The sequence below is a fragment of the Heterocephalus glaber genome, unplaced genomic scaffold, assembly GCF_053883595.1.
Source record: "Heterocephalus glaber isolate CG9 unplaced genomic scaffold, H.glaber_assembly_v1.0 deba00001481, whole genome shotgun sequence".
NCBI classification, from domain to species: Eukaryota; Metazoa; Chordata; class Mammalia; order Rodentia; family Bathyergidae; genus Heterocephalus; species Heterocephalus glaber.
In genome coordinates this window covers 42789758-42807321 of record NW_028258317.1, presented here as the reverse complement: position 1 = coordinate 42807321, position 17564 = coordinate 42789758, and the positions used below count along the sequence as shown (strand labels likewise).

The window sequence follows — 17564 nt, the reverse complement described above, 5'->3', positions numbered from 1 at the left end:
ACGGCGTAGACTTAATGATTGCCTAATTACACAGGAGATATGATCTTCTCATTAACTGACAAGCGGATTTACCACTATCTGTTTTAAAAACAAGAGTCCAGAAATCCCAGCTTTGGTTTCTGTACTCTACAGAATTCCCGGTGCACTTCCAGACCCTCCATCCAGTCCCGAAGTTGCCAGTTCTGCTTGATTTGTTTGAGTATTGTATTCAATGACAGCTGTCGGAAACAGTACATTAGAACAGCTGCTATGACAGCTATGAGGGGCTGGGAAATTTAATTGGGTTCAAAGTGACAGTGTGCATTTTTCTAAACTTAGAAATATCCACACAACTAAACAAATTTCTAATGGGTCTGAACAATGTTTACTTATTGGCACCACCAACTGGTTAGCCTCAGTTTGAGTTATATCACTGGTCTCATAACATCTTTGCCACCAGGCTGCTAAGAGGTATAAAAAAATAAAAACAAACAGTACGAGCAGTTAGATGCCCAAGAAAAGCAGCATTAAACAGGAGAGGAAATGGTAAGGAAGTCACATCAATAATCCCTTTCAAAGGCTGGCCGGTAGCCAAGGAGGATCCCACGGTGTCTCGGGATTTACTTCCAAAGGAAATGTATTCAGAAGCCCTGAGCCCGGTGCCAACCGCAAACAAAACTGCTTATTGTGGTCATAGCACCCCGCAGAAGGGGAGAAAGGCTTACTCTCCGCATCGGCCCACAGGAAGAAGGCGAGGAGCAGCAGCAGCGGCCTGGCTATGTGCACCATCCTGTAGCTTGGCAGCAGCATGCACTGACAGCTTGGATCCACTGCCTCCAAAGCCACAGCAAGTCTGTCCGGTCTGAAACTTCAGCTGGAACCCTTTCAGAGCCTGTGCAGGGAGAGGGAGAGAAGAGAGAAGAAGAAAACACAAAGATGCTTAGATTTGTCACTTTCCGCCTTGCTACGTCACAACCAGCAAGAAAGACACAGTCCTTTTTGAACACAATGAGGATTCTAACTGCCATGTCTGTGTATCAGAACTTGGCCTGGAAAATGCAGGATTCTGAGCACTGCCATTTCCAGGCCATGCTGGAGAGAACCGCCTTGAACTTCACTCTTTTTATGCCTCCTTTTGTGCAATACACTCTGAGAGGAAACTGTCACTGTCACTGTATAGGAACTGTTACATGAATGCATCAATGGAAGAAAGCACACCAGAGCTATAAAAGAGAAATTAAGAGAAGTTCCTCCACATAGGACAAAAGACTATTAATGTCAGAATAATGGAAGCTGTTTTCTTGGCGTCAGGTGAAATGACAGGGCTAATTCACCTTCCCCACTTAAACAGTAGACATTAGAATTTTTTTACAAAGCACCTTTGGCTTCTTCCTTGAAGATACATCAATGTTCAAGTCTAGTTTGACTTCAATAAGTCAAAACAATGGTTAGCAGATCCTCTTCAATTTAACAAAATTTCCCTTTGCCTCCTGGGCAAGGGCTTAATTCTTCTTAACTTGCTCAGTAAATGCAGTACTCCACAAACTACTTTTAGAGAACTACTGTCTAAGACATCAAGAAGTCCCACCTGACACAAGGTATCTTGAAGTACAAAGATGAATCAGATTCCATCCTTTTTAAGTTTCCACATTAGCAGGGAAAACAAGATAGGTACATCAGATGACTAGTATGAGTTAATAAATAATTAGTGCCAGGAAAGAAAAGCAAATAATGCAATGAAAGATAAGATCAGGAATGGTATCATGGAAAAGCAGCGTGTCAGACCTGGCCAGGGAGTAAAAGGGAGATTTTAACAAGAGGAAGGCATGGCATTTCCTGTATTCTATGAAAATGCAGGGCAATAGGAAGGAATTCTGAGAAGGCTGAGTTGCCAGGTTTGTTTGGAGCAGGGCTTTCCAAACATCAGCATGACTAATATGACCTGCAAAGGTTGTTAAAATAGATAGCTGGACATCACCACCAGGTCTGTGGTTCAGTGGGTCTGTGTTGAGTCCAAGAACATGTAATTCTTAGCACTTTTCTGGCTGATGCTATGCTGTGGGCCCAGGGACCACACTTTGAGAACTGATGGGTTAGAATGAGGCATCTATTAGGAAAACAGAAGATGAGGCAAAAGAAAATTGTTCAAGCTTAAAAGTAAGTCACAGCCTTGGATGCCAATCTAAGTCCAACAGTCATTACTCAGTAAACCAGAACAGGCTATTTAATCTTTGGGGGCCGAGAAACAATATGGAACTAGGTTATGAGAAGATTAACTGACAGGCAAATCAGGGACAATTCAGACATTACTATTAAGTCATAGTAAGAGTCCTGGATGAAAAGCAATACTGGTCCTGGAGGGAAAAGAAGGGAAGCAATGACAGACTCCACAAATAATTGGCAGCATGGCTGTTCAGGTGATAATTGTTCTTAGAGAAGCTTCAATAAATTTAGCATACCCTCTTACACATAACTTTAATGCTTGTATATTAAAATTCGTGAGATACACACAAAATTCCTGACAAGAAATAGTAGAGATATCCAGAAATAACCTAATCCACTAAAATAACTTGTACTTTAAAAAGAATTGTAATGCACATACTACAGTGTGTCTCTTCTGACACCAAACTTGAGCATGAGAACAAATTTTTTTTTTTAAGGTGTTATCATTTTTCATTCCTATGCACAAGTGGTTTGAATGCAGGACAGATAAAACTAAGAGGAAAAGGGGAATCAGTCTAATTGCTCTCCAGTGGAGAGCTTTTGTCTTTTTCAACAGATGTGCGGGTGTCATGAAGTAAGTTGTAGACTGAAACACATCTTCTTAATTCCACAAGCTAGCCTGCTGTTCCAAAACAACATTTGTTATCAATCTCTTCTGAAAAACAACACTACCAAGCCGCTCACAGCTATCAATGTTAAAAAATCTCAAAACTTCACAGGAAAAGCACAAAAGGAATTTGCTCTCCTTTCCCTTCCATCCTCCACCTTTCGCTGCTCCCTGCTTCATGCCAGCACTTCAGAGGACAGCACAGTTCAGGAGCCCTCAGTCCTGTCAGACGCAATTTGTGTCTGTGAAAGCATATCAGAGCCACTGCTCCATTATGATTCCTCACAGTCACAGAGATGAGGGCCTGAGAAATGTTGCCTCAGGAGAGGAGCAACTTGGATTTCTCTCCTGACCGGCTGGAGTGTACAAGACCAAATTCTTCCAAATGAACCAAATGTTACCTCTGGAGTTGGAATGGCTGCAGGATTTCACACTCTTAAAATGAGTGTGGAGATTAACATACATATTTATACTGAAACACTCTGCCCTTGGCCAAGATACGACAAAAAGAGCAAGCAGAGGTATGAAGATAAAGCCTCTTCTAGATGTTCATTCAGTCAATCTCCACTCTTTAGCTTGCTTATGACATAAACATTGCCAGAAAGACAATTCTGGTGGCATGTCAGTAAGGATGAGTTTATATTTTAGATCAAAAATGGGAAAGAGATTTTTAAGGACATATTTAAAGCCAAAGTAATGAGAACAAATGATGAGCTACAAATGTACAAAAAAAGGAACGGGATCAAGAGAATCAGATAGATGGAGTGGAGAGGGAGGGAGGGAAGGGAAATAAAGATGTGTTATGCACACGTACCAACTCCACAAATGAATGTAAACAGTATGTACTACAAACGTACACCAATTTAAAAACAGAGTAGGTTCCACTGGCTTATCTAATGGTTGCTAAAGAACACTTCAAAGAAAAGAGAGGAAAGAGTTTTTTTAAAGATATTTACAGTGCCGTATTTTAGCCTGTCTCATAAATTACTCTGTATTTGCCCTATAGCCTTCTATAGAGGTTAACTCTGATTTTTATGTTTCACGCTTTGTGTCATTCACCAACAGGGGCATAAAAGTAAAGCTAAAACATCTATGAGTTTAATATTTAAAACTTTCCAGTTCATTATTTTTCATACCGCAAAAAGCCTATGAAAATATTTTATCTCCAATAATCTGAATATTCACTTCTGTATGTATGTACCTGTGTGATCAGAGAAACTAAGAGTTCGGAGGGCTATACAATGCATGTACCATAATTTGAAATGGAACAACAAGTAATACACATGCCTAAAAGCCTTAACAAATCATGGTTTCAGTTGATTTCATACGCTGACACCTATCTACCTCTCTAACACTTTTCTCTAATAAGTGTATTCATATATACAGTAACATAAATGCTGATGTATTTTTTCAGCTTTCTGTACTGCTGATATGTATTTCTATAGATTGTGTTAACATAAGGAAAAAAGGCAAAGGGCTGGGGATTTAGCTCAGTGGTTCCGGCGCCTGCCTTGCAAGCACAACGTCCTGAGTTCAATCCCCAGTACCAAAAAAAAAATAAAATAAAATAACCAAACAAACAAAGAAAAAAAGGCAAAGTGGAGGCACACTTATTTTTAAAATATCCTGAGTCCCTTAAAGAAATGGCAGATTTTAGGTTTTGTACAGGAAATACAGACTATGAGTCTGGGACATCTTGTCATATCAAGAAGCAAGAGAGCTTTCAGGAACTGCTAGGTTGTTCCCAAAAAGAGAATCCAATGTGATGAAGTGTCCATTAGCTCCTAAATGTAAGAAAATCTGACTGGCAAAAAGCGTAAGAACTGGAATAAACTGAGACACGTCATTTTAAAATCCCTAAGTTCATAACTTAAATTCTTTTTCAAATTATACTGGTCACTAGGGAAAAGTTGAAGATCTGCTATAGGATAAGTGCCCTGCACCTGAGGCCCCCTTATAATGGCTTGTTCTCCAGGTTGTGGCTCTACTGGGAAATGCTAGAGTCTTTAAAAGGAAAGACTAAGGAGGAGGTCTTCCAGAAGGAAACACTGGGCCCTACCCCTCCTCTGCCCCTCTTTTATGACTCAGCTATGAGGTGAACAGGTTACCTCTGCCACACGTTACTGCCATGATGTGCCTCAAGAAAGAGGGCACAGTGGTCATGGACCGAAATTTTCAAAGCTGTAAGCCAAAACCTTTCCTCTTTTTAAATTGACTTCTCTCAGCTACAGTAATAGAAAACTGACTAACACAAGAGCTAAATCATTATTCTCAAAAAAGGGTGAGAAAAGGAGAAAGGGAAATAAGTATGCATTAAAAAGAAAATTATTCATAAGAACTTTTTAAAAAGTCACTATTACTATTTATAAGGAAAATGGATATCATTGTTTATCTCTAAAAACTTTGTATCCTGGGCCCAGGATTTAGCTCAGTGGTGCCGTGCCTGCCTCATAAACACAAGGTCTTGAGTTTGATCCCCAGTACCGGGACGGGGGGGACCTCTGTATCTTACCCAGTGGATGGTGTGGTGCACACTTGTAACTCCAGCACTCAGGAGGCTGAGGCAGGAGGCTTGCCTCAAGTTCAAGGCCAGGCTGAACTACACAGCAAAAAAAAAAAAAAAAAAAAGAAAAAACTATGCTTTTTTCTGTCTTATAACAAACTCATCCTCTTAAGCTTAGACACCAAAAAGAAATACTGTCCTAATGATACTTAACCTACACGTATCGCCCCACAGTTAGCTACTGCATTAGGGGGATGGTATAGGAGGAAGTTCTGTACTCACATGCTGAAAATCTTTTCATCAACCTCCCAAATAAGGCCTCTATAAATCAGTTAGAACTGGTTTCCAATTATTCAGGAGAAGGAACCATTTGTATAAAAGATGTGCTACCAGGAAGCTCAAATTTGTGCAAGAGACAAATACAGGGCTGCTCAGGCTGAAAGCAAAAGGTGCAGGGTCTCCGAAGTCCACACAGGATGTGGGATTTACTTCACAGGATGTAAAAGGATGATCCATAAGTATTCAAGTATATAACTAAAATTTTCCAAATAGAAATATGGTAGTTTAAGAGAAAACTGTGCCAAAGATGGAGTTTCAACATGCAAAAGAAAGAAATTACAATCCAATCTCTCAATATATCCGGAAATCAACTTGAAATGAAAGACTTAAATGTAAGAGCCAGGGGCAGGAGACAGCTCAAGAGCAGAGAGCTTGCAGAGCACACACAGGGCCTGGGTTCAGCCCCCAGTTCCAACCAAAGAAAAAAGCTAAGACCTAAAGTTTTGAAATTACCTGAAGAAAACAGGATACATTTCAGGGCCCTGGTATCAAAGATATTTTTAGATAAGGCCCCCAAAGCATATAAAACAGAATAATGGGATTATATCAAACAAAAAAGCAAAGCAAACAACAGAGTGAAGAGACAACCTGGATAATGGAAATAATATTTGCCAATGATTCATTCAACGGGGTACTAATACCAGAATACACAAAACTCAAATAATTCCAAAGTAGGAAAGCAAATAAATCCATTAAAAATAGGCTGATTATCTAAACAGACATTTCCCAAAAGAAGATATTCAAATGGCTAATAAGTATATGAAAAACTGTTCAATATCAGTAATCAACAACCAGAGAATACAACTCAAAACCAAAATGGAATACCATCTCAACCCATTTGGAATGACATAGCAAAAAAGTAAAAGTTAACAAGAGCTACAGAGGACACAGTCAAAGGGGAAAAGGGGAACGTTAAAATGTAAATTAGGGAAACCAGTATGAAGAGACCTCAATGAACAACAAACAGAGCTACCATACGACTTAGCAGTTCCACCACTCAGTGTATATCCAAAGAAAAGGAAATCCGTACATCAAAGAGATATCTGCACTTCCATGTTTATGGCATCACTATTCATAATTGCACAGATATAGTTCAACTGAGGTGCCAACTCATAGATGAATGAATAAAAAATATGGAATGTTAGTCATCAAAAAAAAGACTGAAATTCTGTCATTTGTGGCAACAGAGATAAGCCTAAAGGACCTTACATTGCGCAAAGTAGGCCAGACATACACAAATACTATTTGGTCTCTGATAGATGTGGAAGCCAAAGTAAAGTGTATAAAATAAGAGTTGCCAGAGACTAGGAAAGGTAGGAAAAAAAGGGTTAGAGAAATTCTGGTCACTGGGTTCAAAAATATGTAGAGATAGAAGGAAAAGGTATTAAGATTCTATAGCATAGTCAGGTGACTATTGTTAGAAACTTATTGTATATTTCCAAACTAAAAGGATTTTGAATATTCCCAGGGCAATTAAAACAATGATAAGTGTTTAAGGTGATGGAAATACTAATTAGCCTAATTTGATCACTACACACTGCATGTATTATCTTTTTTTTTTTTGGTACCAGGAATCGAACTTGGGACCTTGCGCTTATGAGGCAGGCGCCAGAACCACTGAGCTAAATCCCCGGCCCAACACTGCATATATTATCAAAATACCACACTATACCTATGCTACTGTACTATATATATATATATATATATATATATATGTAAAATTATTGTGTTGATTTTTTTTAAAAGGATAAAGTTCCATACTATATTTCTCACTACTGAGAAGCCCTATTTGGGATAAAATACGAAAAGGAACTTTTAGAAGCTAAGATAAGCTGCATTCCAGATATGAAGGACAAGGGTACCTACACACATCAATGTAAAGTAATTTATATAACTGTATAATTTTTATGGAATGGCTATACTCAATACTAGTGAGGAATACACAAAATGCACTCTTAAATATGCAGTGCCAAGAGCCTCAGTGTTAATTATGAAAAACACTGCTGAAAAAAGAGTAATAGAAGGATATTAAATAAAAAAGAGAAAACTACACACCAGACACATCTTTGAATAAAATATTCAAACCTAAAGTATACAAGTAATTGTTTCATGAGAAAAGCCTTTAAATGACTTAAAATTTTATTATTTCACATGACAACACATCAAATCAAAAACTGTGATTTTTTGCCCTAAACATGTTTTTATGACAATCAGAAAAAAACAAGAGGGATTTTTATGAGCTCTCGAATATTCGAAGTGATAACTCCTTCGTCTCATTTTTGGCTTAGGCTATGCCTTAGTATGATGATCCCCAGTGGCTCTAAGCACACAGTGATTCTTTGGAGGAATTTAATTTTAGGCCTATTAATGAACAAAATAATACCTATCAATACAGACACTTAAAAGATTCTTTATATGTATAAATCTAATTCATAGATTTAGCTATAAATGACTCTAGTTTCTCATTCTTTATCTACCTACTCATTTAAATTTTGAGACGAGGTCTTGGTAAGTCACTAATTTGCCCAGGTTGGGCTCCAACTTGAGATCCTCCTGCCTCAGCTTGCTAAAGTATTAAAGCCATGGGATTAAAGTCATGAGCCACCACAACTGGCTAGCATGTCATTTCTTCAAGTGACCACTGCATGTCATAATTTCTACCTAGTTTTTAGGGATGCTAGTAGAACTGGCCAGGGAAAAGTTAAAATATATTTCAACCTGCTCTTGGGAGCCTATCCTTTGTAGAAAGACATTGTGAGGGGAGAAAGCAGATCTGTCTCACAAAATATAGACGGGTGTTCAATTCATTCACTTCCCACCCAAACAAGAGAACAAGGTTCCATTATCTTAATCTTTAAGCATTTCTAAGTGATTTTTAAACTATCATTTCTAACTCATTATGCTGTTTTCATTATCTTAAAAATAAAAAAGAGGTTTCCATTTTAATGCATGCAAAATTCATTATGTTTAAAACATATTCATCTTTTAAAATATATTATGAGTAATTTGCTTTAATCCTCAACACATAGTGGAAAAACAGTCTGTCAATACATGATATATTTAACTTCTTTACTGTAAAAAACAATTTTCAGAATTTACTTCATGGAGCATTTATCATTCCCTAAAGGGTGTACACTAGCACAGATTATTTTATCTTATTATTTTAAAAACAAAATTAAGGGCCTTTTAATCATTCTTAAATATTTCATTACTGGCACTCAAAGGAAACCAAATGCATCTCTCCAGGAGTGGCAGGCCCATGGGTGGCAGATCCATGCCTCTGTACTTAAGAGCAATCAAACCCCTGACCCAGTGGTTCTCAACCGAGTGATGTCCCCTCTCAGGGCACATCTGCAGTGTCTACGGGCTTTTTTTTCTTTTCCTTTTTTCTGTTACAACAGAATGAGTGCAGGGTGCTAATGGGCAGAGGCCAGAGATGTTCCTTAATATCCTTCCATGTACAGGATAACCACCCATAAAGATTCAACCAGCCTGAAGAATCAACAGGGCCAGGGTAGGAAACACTGTCCCAGAACACTTCAGTAACATCAAGAAAATACTCAAAATTTTTGCAAAGTGTCATTGCTTAAAGCCTAGCACTAGAACAATGTTACCTAAATCCACAAATTCTGATGATTTTAGTGAAACCTGAATACATTATCTCAAAACAGATTTAAATTTCTGGTCATGGAATTATGGATAATACCAAAACTTCCCTTTGTTGCCCTAAAGCACAACCAAAGCTGGCTTGCTTTATGGAAAGTTCAGTTTAAAAGTTTAGTGACGTAAATACTGTCACCAGTTAAAAGAATGAACCATTAAGTAGAATAGCTGTTTCACAGACATCTGTCAGCACACAGACTAGGTCCTCATCTCTGACTTTTAGCTCTTCTTCAAGGGAACAGAGTCAAGGAAGAAATATTCAATCCCAAGGAATGAGCTTTCAAATCATTTCCAGCAACAGAGAAAGAGACTATCAGGAATGGCTGGGGAAAGTGAGATCAAAGAATGTGCTGCTTATTTCCCCAATGTTGACCGCATGATTAATCCTATGTATCCCTGAAATTCTATGAAACACACAGGAGAGGAGTGAGCTTCTGTGTCAAACCAAATAAATGGTTATGGACCCAAACCAAAACACGATCTGAAGAAAGGTGGAGAGAACAGTCACAGATATTCAGAATGCATTGCTCTGCTCATACCCTGCACACATATTTTACTGAGTTACATTATACTCATCTTTATTTTTAGTACCTCTGCACATCTATTTCTCTCTTTCAGTGAAATTATAAATTGACAGAAATCAGAAAAAAAAGTTACACATCATGTGTTATGCCTTATATCCAGATGTCTGCCCAAAGTCTCATGCACTCATAGGTGAGGCTTTTCAGAGTTGGCTGGATCTAGGGGTGTGATACTGGGATTAAGGGTGTGGGGCACTAAATTAGTCCACTGACTAGAATTAGTTCTGGGTGTGGATAATGGGAAGGACCTTCCTGGCTGTGGGTGGCACCACCTAAAAGGTTTGAAGGAAGCTTTCTCTTTGCTGCTTGCTGCTCGCTGCCTTCTGCCTGTGATGCCCCTCTGCCATGCCACTCTGCCTTGGAGCCAGCCAACTCTGAACTAAAACTTCTACAAATTGAGCTAAATAAGCCTTTCCTCCTTTGACTTTGGGCATCAGAGTATTTTGTCCCAGCAATGAGAAAAGTAACCAATACACCATGTGAGGCAAAACCTTCATTAACAGATAAGAAATGAAGTCAAAGGACACAGCAGAATGAATAACCTCAGGTAACAAAAATGGCTAATCTTAGGGGAAGGTTTAGAACTCTGCTTTCCTTTAAAGCACTGTACCTGCTTTGATCATCTCTGACTTATTATTAAAACCAAGCCAGCTAGGTCAAGTGAGGTTATATTCATTCTAAGTAGCCAACATAGAGAAAGACTTCTCCTTTAACTGGTAGAAAGATAATATGAGCAGTGGCACAAGTGAAGGGAGAAACAATCTTAAAGAGGAGGTATGAGAAGAAAAGGAAAAGAACCTTGCTCAATAAAGGTTCTTTTGGTTTTTGGTTTGGTTTTGTTTCATTCTGTAGGGCTGAGGATTGAGCCCAGGACCTCATGCATGCTAGGCAATTGTTCTATATCCCCATCACTAGATAAAGGTATTTAAGGCTCCTTTTCTTAGACTAATAAATAATTCACAAGTAGAAGTTTATCCCAGAGTAAAAAATTCTCCAAAGGATCAATCTTTAACTTGATAACCCTTTATTATGTACTTATAAGTCCTAGTCAAAGAGTTTATGGACATGTTTCAAAGAAATGATTAACAGGAAATAGATTTTTTTAAATTCTCACGTTGCAACTTGAATTCCTTGTTTCTATCACCTTAAGGCATATTTATATTACATATTAGCATAAAGGTCTTGTTAAGGTGTTTTTTTTTTCTTAATTTTAGCAGGGACACACATTGACTACATGTGAGGACACAGGAATATGTTACATTCTCATTCCACAGAGTTACACAGGACAGTTATCCAGGTGGAAATGTGCCAGCCCAAGTGCACTTCACTGTAAAGTTGCTGAGGGCAATGTGGACATATTGAAAGAAAAGATGAAGACACACAATAGTCATTTTTCAAAAGCAGTTGGCATTACAAAGTTATTTGATGATAAAGTACAAAAATTTCCTGCAGGAATAAAAGCACAATGCATTTCCCATACCAAGATGTGTCACACTGGCAATGTAAAAAAATGTTTCATAGTCACTTTTTAAAAGATATATATATAGATAGATAGATAGATATATGATCTAAGAAAATGGTTTGTAAAATACTGTCATTTTTATTTTATTTCTATAAAATATTCAAACAAAAAAGACAGTAAAGATATCAGAAAAGGTATATGAAGTCATTAAAATCTTACCAGCATGTGTGTCCTACTTATTTCACTTAAGAGTATCATTAGAGACATTTATAGCTAAGTGGATGCACACTGAGGCAATACTCTTAAGTGAAATAAATAGGACACACATGAATAAATTCTGAATAGTTTCTCTAGTGTGAGAAACAGAAAGTGTAAATAAAGGACTAAAAGGTATAATAGATTATGTGAAATAGGAAGAAAAGGGGCAAAGGGGAAGGGGGAGTGGGAGGGGTAGGGGAAAGGAAAGAAGGGAATGGAATTAATATGAGAAAATGGAAAAATGGAAACAAAATCTTTGTAGATAGGGAGGAATGGAGGGGTTGAAGGGAGGGCTGGGCAAGGGTGAAAAATAAGAACCAAGAGAGGTTATGTAAAGGTGCAAATTTCCAATGATGAATGTCATTATATTGTATACCTAAAATGTACCAATGATTAAAATGAATAATTGATAATGTGAAGTAGGAAGAAAAGGTCCAAAGGGGTAGGGGAAGTGGGAGGGGTGGGGGAAAGGAAAGAAGGGAAAGGAAAAATGATGAGAAATGGAAAAAATGGAAACAAAGTCTTTGTAAATAGGAAAGGGTGAAGGGGTGAAGGGAGGGCAGGGAATGCGGAAAAAATAAGAACCAAGATGCATCATGTAAAGGTACAAGTCCCCAGTGAGAAATGTAAATGTATTGTATACCTAAAATGTACCAATAAAAGAATTTTTAAAAAAAGCTTACCACCAAACTGAATACAGTAACTTTTTCAATATCAAACCTTCTTTTTTTGACAGGTAAATATTTTAAATAAATGTTTCCCTTGTTCTATAAATACTGTTCTCATTTCAAATAATTAGAAAAAATCCTACATGCTGTAGGGTTGCATCATCAATTCCAACCATGGGTATTCCAACAGCTGCTAACATTTGCAGTGCCTTCTGATCTTCATAACAGTTCTGGGATTTATATCACTTCTTCCATGCTAGATGCATTGTGAAAAATAGTTAATTTCCAAATTGTTGACATTTTGATTTATGGAAGAACAAAGTTATTATTTCTTACACACAAGCATCAAATCCTTTGAATTACAAATGCACAATTATGGCCAATGAACTGATTTCTCTCCACTGCTACTCTTCTTACCACTGTTTACAATTGTATGGCTCCGAGCATTAAGTGACCACTGACCCAAACCACCTAAGTATTTCTGATTCTTTCTTGAATTAGGCCACAGAATATTTAATGCACCATTTGTATGAATCTGCTAAGCAGAGCAGCACAATATAATGCACAAAACATTGAACTAGTATCTGAAACTGACTCTTAAATTTAGGGTAAAGTGATTTCACATCTTATATAGGGTGAACTAGGACAATCTTTTCAGCTCTATTATTACTTTAGATTTATAGTATATTTTATCATTAGTAAGAAATTTAAGTGCTTTGTCACACATATACCAAATTAAGAGTTCATCTGAAAAATTATTTGATTTCTAGTTGTACTTATACCAATAAGACAGAAAATCTAACTCTGAGACTAAAAATCTGGCCAAGGTGGTTATAAAGTTGGTCTGAAACATTAAAACAATTGGAATTTTATTTTGATGAAAAACTTAAGTTACAATCATTTAGTAAATGAAGAGCAAATACTTCATTTTCCTACCTCATAATGCTTAAGAAAAACATTAGTAAATAAATATCTGTGAGCAGATTAAGGGTAAGGTAGACTGGATAATAAACCACCTCTGATGTTCACACTCCCTGCATGTGACTCACTCTCAAAAGGTGAAACAGCACTAGAGATAAGTGAACCAGTAAGATATGAGCACTGAATCTCATCCTAATCAAATAAGCCCAAGATAAATACTATTTTGTTCATCATGGGCAACAAACTGTATACGTTTTACTGAAGAAATATTTGATAGAAGCACTTAAGTTATATTATACATCATCACTATAAAATGGCTTGAACAGTTCCATTTAACCATCATATATAAAGTGAAACTATATAATATTCTGAATTTTATCTGGGGTGTGATGAACATCAATCTTGCTTGAAAGCACCCCAGCTACCAATTTCCACTTCTGAAAAGACCCCTATGTGTGAAAAGGACTGTCCCCCATACAAAGAACCAATTTCACAAACCTACTGGTAAACAAATACATTTTTATAAGTGGAACCTCAGGATGCTAGAATTGTACTCATTTAAAAAAACATTCAGCTACCTTTGGTCTTTAAAAAAACCTACACCACAATATCCTAAACATGTGCATCTCACAATGAAGAAGAATGGCCTTGCAGTGGAGATGAGGAGACTGTGAAGAGCAGCATGCTATGGTTTCAGGGACAGCGTCACAGCACTGGATTCTGTGCGTCCAGATTGAGGTCATTATTGCCAGAGGGGGGTGGATGGGGAGGATTTCCAACTCATCCACCTGCGGAGGTGGGTGCATGACTACCAGCTGGTCCTGAGGAATGTCTGCAGCAGTTGCTGCCAGGTTGGTGATAGATTTACTTTTTACACACTGAAAGTCTACATGCCGACTCTTTCCTTCTTCCTTTGCCCAGGACATTCTAGTAAAGGGTCTTCGGACATAGTTGTAAATGACTTCTGGGCAGCCCCCAGGCCTTTTCTTTTTCTTTGTACATAGGATAACCTTTTATTCCCAATCTATTCTTCTTAAGACCCCTCTCCTTCAAGACTGATTTGAAACACATCTCTGTTTTCAATGTACTTGAAAAAGCTATATAATTTTGTGCTTTAAACAATTTGTGAATATTCTTCTCCCATCTGTGGTGGATACTCTTCATCCCAGTTAACCACATCGTCATCTGTAAGCACCACTATATGGCATTCTCGTTCCCCACTCTGGGCACTAGCTACCATGAGAGGGAGGATCATTTCTTCCAGATAAAATTCAAATTGTCTACGAGCACCATCATTTGATAACTCAAGCATCAGGGCACTGAGATCTCTACATTTAATAGTACTACATTGAAAAGAAATACACAGATAATCACATGCTTCTCTCGTTTCAGGAATAGACATGCCATCAGGACAATGAATTATTCCTGTCTTATAGTAATCCAGGATAGCTCGAAATCCAGTGGAACCAATCCCTTCTGCCACCTCATACTCTCCCTTCTCACTGGGACATGTGAAGTTATGCTCTTGGCCAGATCCAAACATCCTGCCCAACATTGTATTTGTCTGTGCAGTAAAAATAGATGGGTCTACCACAAATCTAGTGTTATCCACTATTAATATCACTCGTTCTGACCTTCTTACATTTCTAGCTCCTTCTTTTGCATTTTCATATACAATTACTATCTCCCCAGTTGTCTTACAACTACCATCTGAACTTGACTGACTGCTGTTTCTGCTGCTGTTCCCAGCACTGCTAATTGAACCATTTGGAGATGCTTTCTGAGGACAAGGACTGCTTGGACGAGAGGAACTATGATCTTTTTTTCTTTCAACATGGTGCTGCCGTGTTGGAGAAGTAACATTTCTAATACAAGGAGTGAGTTGAGGCTCTGTTCTTTCATGAGATGCATCTCGTTATCTGTCACTTGACCTTCGTCTTTCTCTTGATCTCTCCTGTCCCCCACGAGCACCATGTAGGCTCATTTTGGTGTGGTCTACTCCTCCTTTAGCAACACATGAGGAAGTACTTGAATGTTTATAAAGTTTATGAGGTCTACTATGCAATTTCCAATGCCAATTCTCTGGATCACTGGAGTTACTGTCATAGGGATGAGGCTGTCCTGCCATCCCACTCCAAGTTTCCTCACACTACTGCTCTGAAAGCACACATGTAGCACCCATAACCTTCATTACCTGTGCTTCCCCTTCAAGGCAAACGCCGAGGCCAACGCCACCTCCACTTCCTCCTCAACAGGATCCCACCAGAGGTGGCTGTAGATGCGGCCACTCTGGCAGTGGCAGCGCCTACTTCTCAATATCAAACTTTCTATGGCCAGGTGTGAACTTTAAATGAATGGCCTATGTGACAAAAATAAAAGGAAATGCCAAATAAAGACATTAGCCACACTTCTCTTCTAGATTCATGCCTCACAGAGCCACTGGAAACCCAGACTCGTATATGCGGAAGCAGAGGAGGAGCTGGTAGCACAGGAGTAGGTGTAACCTCAGCAAGCTTGCTAGGGGTGGTGCTGGTGGGCAGCAGTGGGTGGGGGAGGTGGAAGGGGGATTACCTCTTATTTGCTGGGGGATCGAGGCCCACATTAAAACACTATCACTGATGTTTCTATCACAAACTTAACAGACCGACTTTTTCCTTCATTATGATTCCTTTAATATCTTTTAATCACAGGTATTAACCATTACATGTTATCTGTTACCTTAGGAAAATGAATTTGAAAAGCTACACTTTCAAGAATATGTTTACTTCTTCCCAAAGCAATGATCACTAAGGTCAAAAGTACTCATTGCATGAACTTTCTTCAGAGACGAGTCTGTTTAGATTGGCATATACATCCTACAGGTAAATGTGGCACATGTACTTCATCTGAAATGCACATAATACTACACGGCAGAGAAATCAAAAGTGGCAGAGTAAAGACCAGCAGCAAACTACAGCCTTTCTGGGACCTGAAACCCAGACACTTGGGAAAGAAATCAGTGAAGAAAAAAAACACTGCAATCTCAGAGAATAATTGAGGAAGGAGTTAACTGGGAATTTAGAAATGACACAAGGCTGGAAAAATTGAGCACAACACAAAAGAATGAAGCGGTCTGGAAAGGTAACCCCAGAGCCCTGAAGGGGAGAATCGCCTGCTAAACAAGGGGAGACCAGTGAGGTGTGGCAGCTCCAGGGAGAAACAAGGGACACAACCAGCAGTGTCATCCCCAGAAAAGCCCATGGCTACTGTAAACTGCAAACAGTGTGGGGCTTTGCTCTGAAAGTAACTCCCTCCACACAGCAGGTAGGCAGGCGAGAGCTGGAGCAGAAACCCAGCACATCTGGGAAGGCTTACCTGGGATCTATTCTGGGAAAGCTTAAGTGCTTGAGACAGCCACAGAACAAAACAGAACAAGACTTCGGGTTTCTGGGTCACCCTAACGCACTAGTAGTAGATGGCCAGGAGAGACCGCTGTGGACAGTTAGCAGACTAGCATAGATTTGAGAAGTTCAAGTTCAGGCCAGGGAAGGCACAGCGGCCCCCACTCTCCTGTGAGAAGCCCGGCCAGGCCCATGTCACTTTCAGAAGGGGCTGGGGTGAAAGCAATGGCCCTGCTTTCAGCAAACTGCTTGAAACACACCCCTACCTGGGCTCTGCCCCACTCAGAGCTTGGGGTTACATCGGCTAACGTGATCAGGGACATGGCTCCCCTTGGGGAGCTGCCACACTCTGGGGCACTGGTGGTGAACCTATGGTGTACGTGTTATGTTTTTCTTTTAAGCAGAAGGTGGTAATGTATGAGACTTTTCTAGACTAAAACCTCAGTGTTCAGGTTTAACCACAGCGCTGGCACTTTGTGTTCCGGGTTGCAGTTTGGGGCTCTGGAAAAGGAGGTGGGGAGACACTCAAATATCCACAGCCCATAAAGACAGAAAGAAAGCTGTGACTTGGGGCGGCACAGAAGGACAAGGGCCTGGAAGCAGCTGGAGTGAATACTGCCACAGGGCAGAAACCACTGGCCAACCATGCCCAGCTGGAGAGGTAGGCAGGATTGGCATTCATCCCTAAAAGTGAGTGTGGAATCAAAATAGGGTCTCCCCATACCTGGTGGACCCTGGAACTGCAGACCCAGAAAGAAACCACTCATTCAAAAACACAGATGACTATTTTTTTAGACTTATTTCTTTTTCCTTCACTGTTTTGAGGGGTTTAGACTCCTCCTCTTTTTTCTTTCCGCTGTTATTTTTTCATATTTATCTTGTTTCTTTTGCTGCTTTTATCTAATTCTATTAATTTATGACTTAATAGGATCCTTCATCTCACTTTCCTCATCTTTATTTTTCAAATTTTACTTCTTTTC

General features: G+C 39.0%; 1 protein-coding gene and 1 pseudogene across 25 annotated transcripts in view; both read right to left on the bottom strand.

Moving 5' to 3' along the window:
* Positions 1-869, bottom strand: part of Ptprd (protein tyrosine phosphatase receptor type D) — a 403506-nt gene extending 402637 nt beyond the window's left edge. For all 24 annotated transcript variants that reach the window (XM_087183457.1, XM_021252829.2, XM_087183441.1 and 21 more), the window contains exon 1: positions 705-869. In XM_087183457.1, the coding sequence (XP_087039583.1) occupies positions 705-789 (85 nt within the window). In that variant the 5' untranslated portion in view covers positions 790-869. The remainder of the gene's footprint in view (positions 1-704) is intronic.
* The window catches only part of LOC147825920 (BTB/POZ domain-containing protein 10 pseudogene), a 58228-nt pseudogene continuing 41399 nt past the window's right edge, over positions 736-17564 (bottom strand). Inside the window, exons 1-2 of the transcript XR_015439919.1 lie at positions 5322-17564; positions 736-871 (exon numbers count right to left, since the gene is read on the bottom strand). The exon at positions 5322-17564 is cut by the window's right edge and continues 41399 nt beyond it. The product of XR_015439919.1 is annotated as a BTB/POZ domain-containing protein 10 pseudogene (transcript). The remainder of the gene's footprint in view (positions 872-5321) is intronic.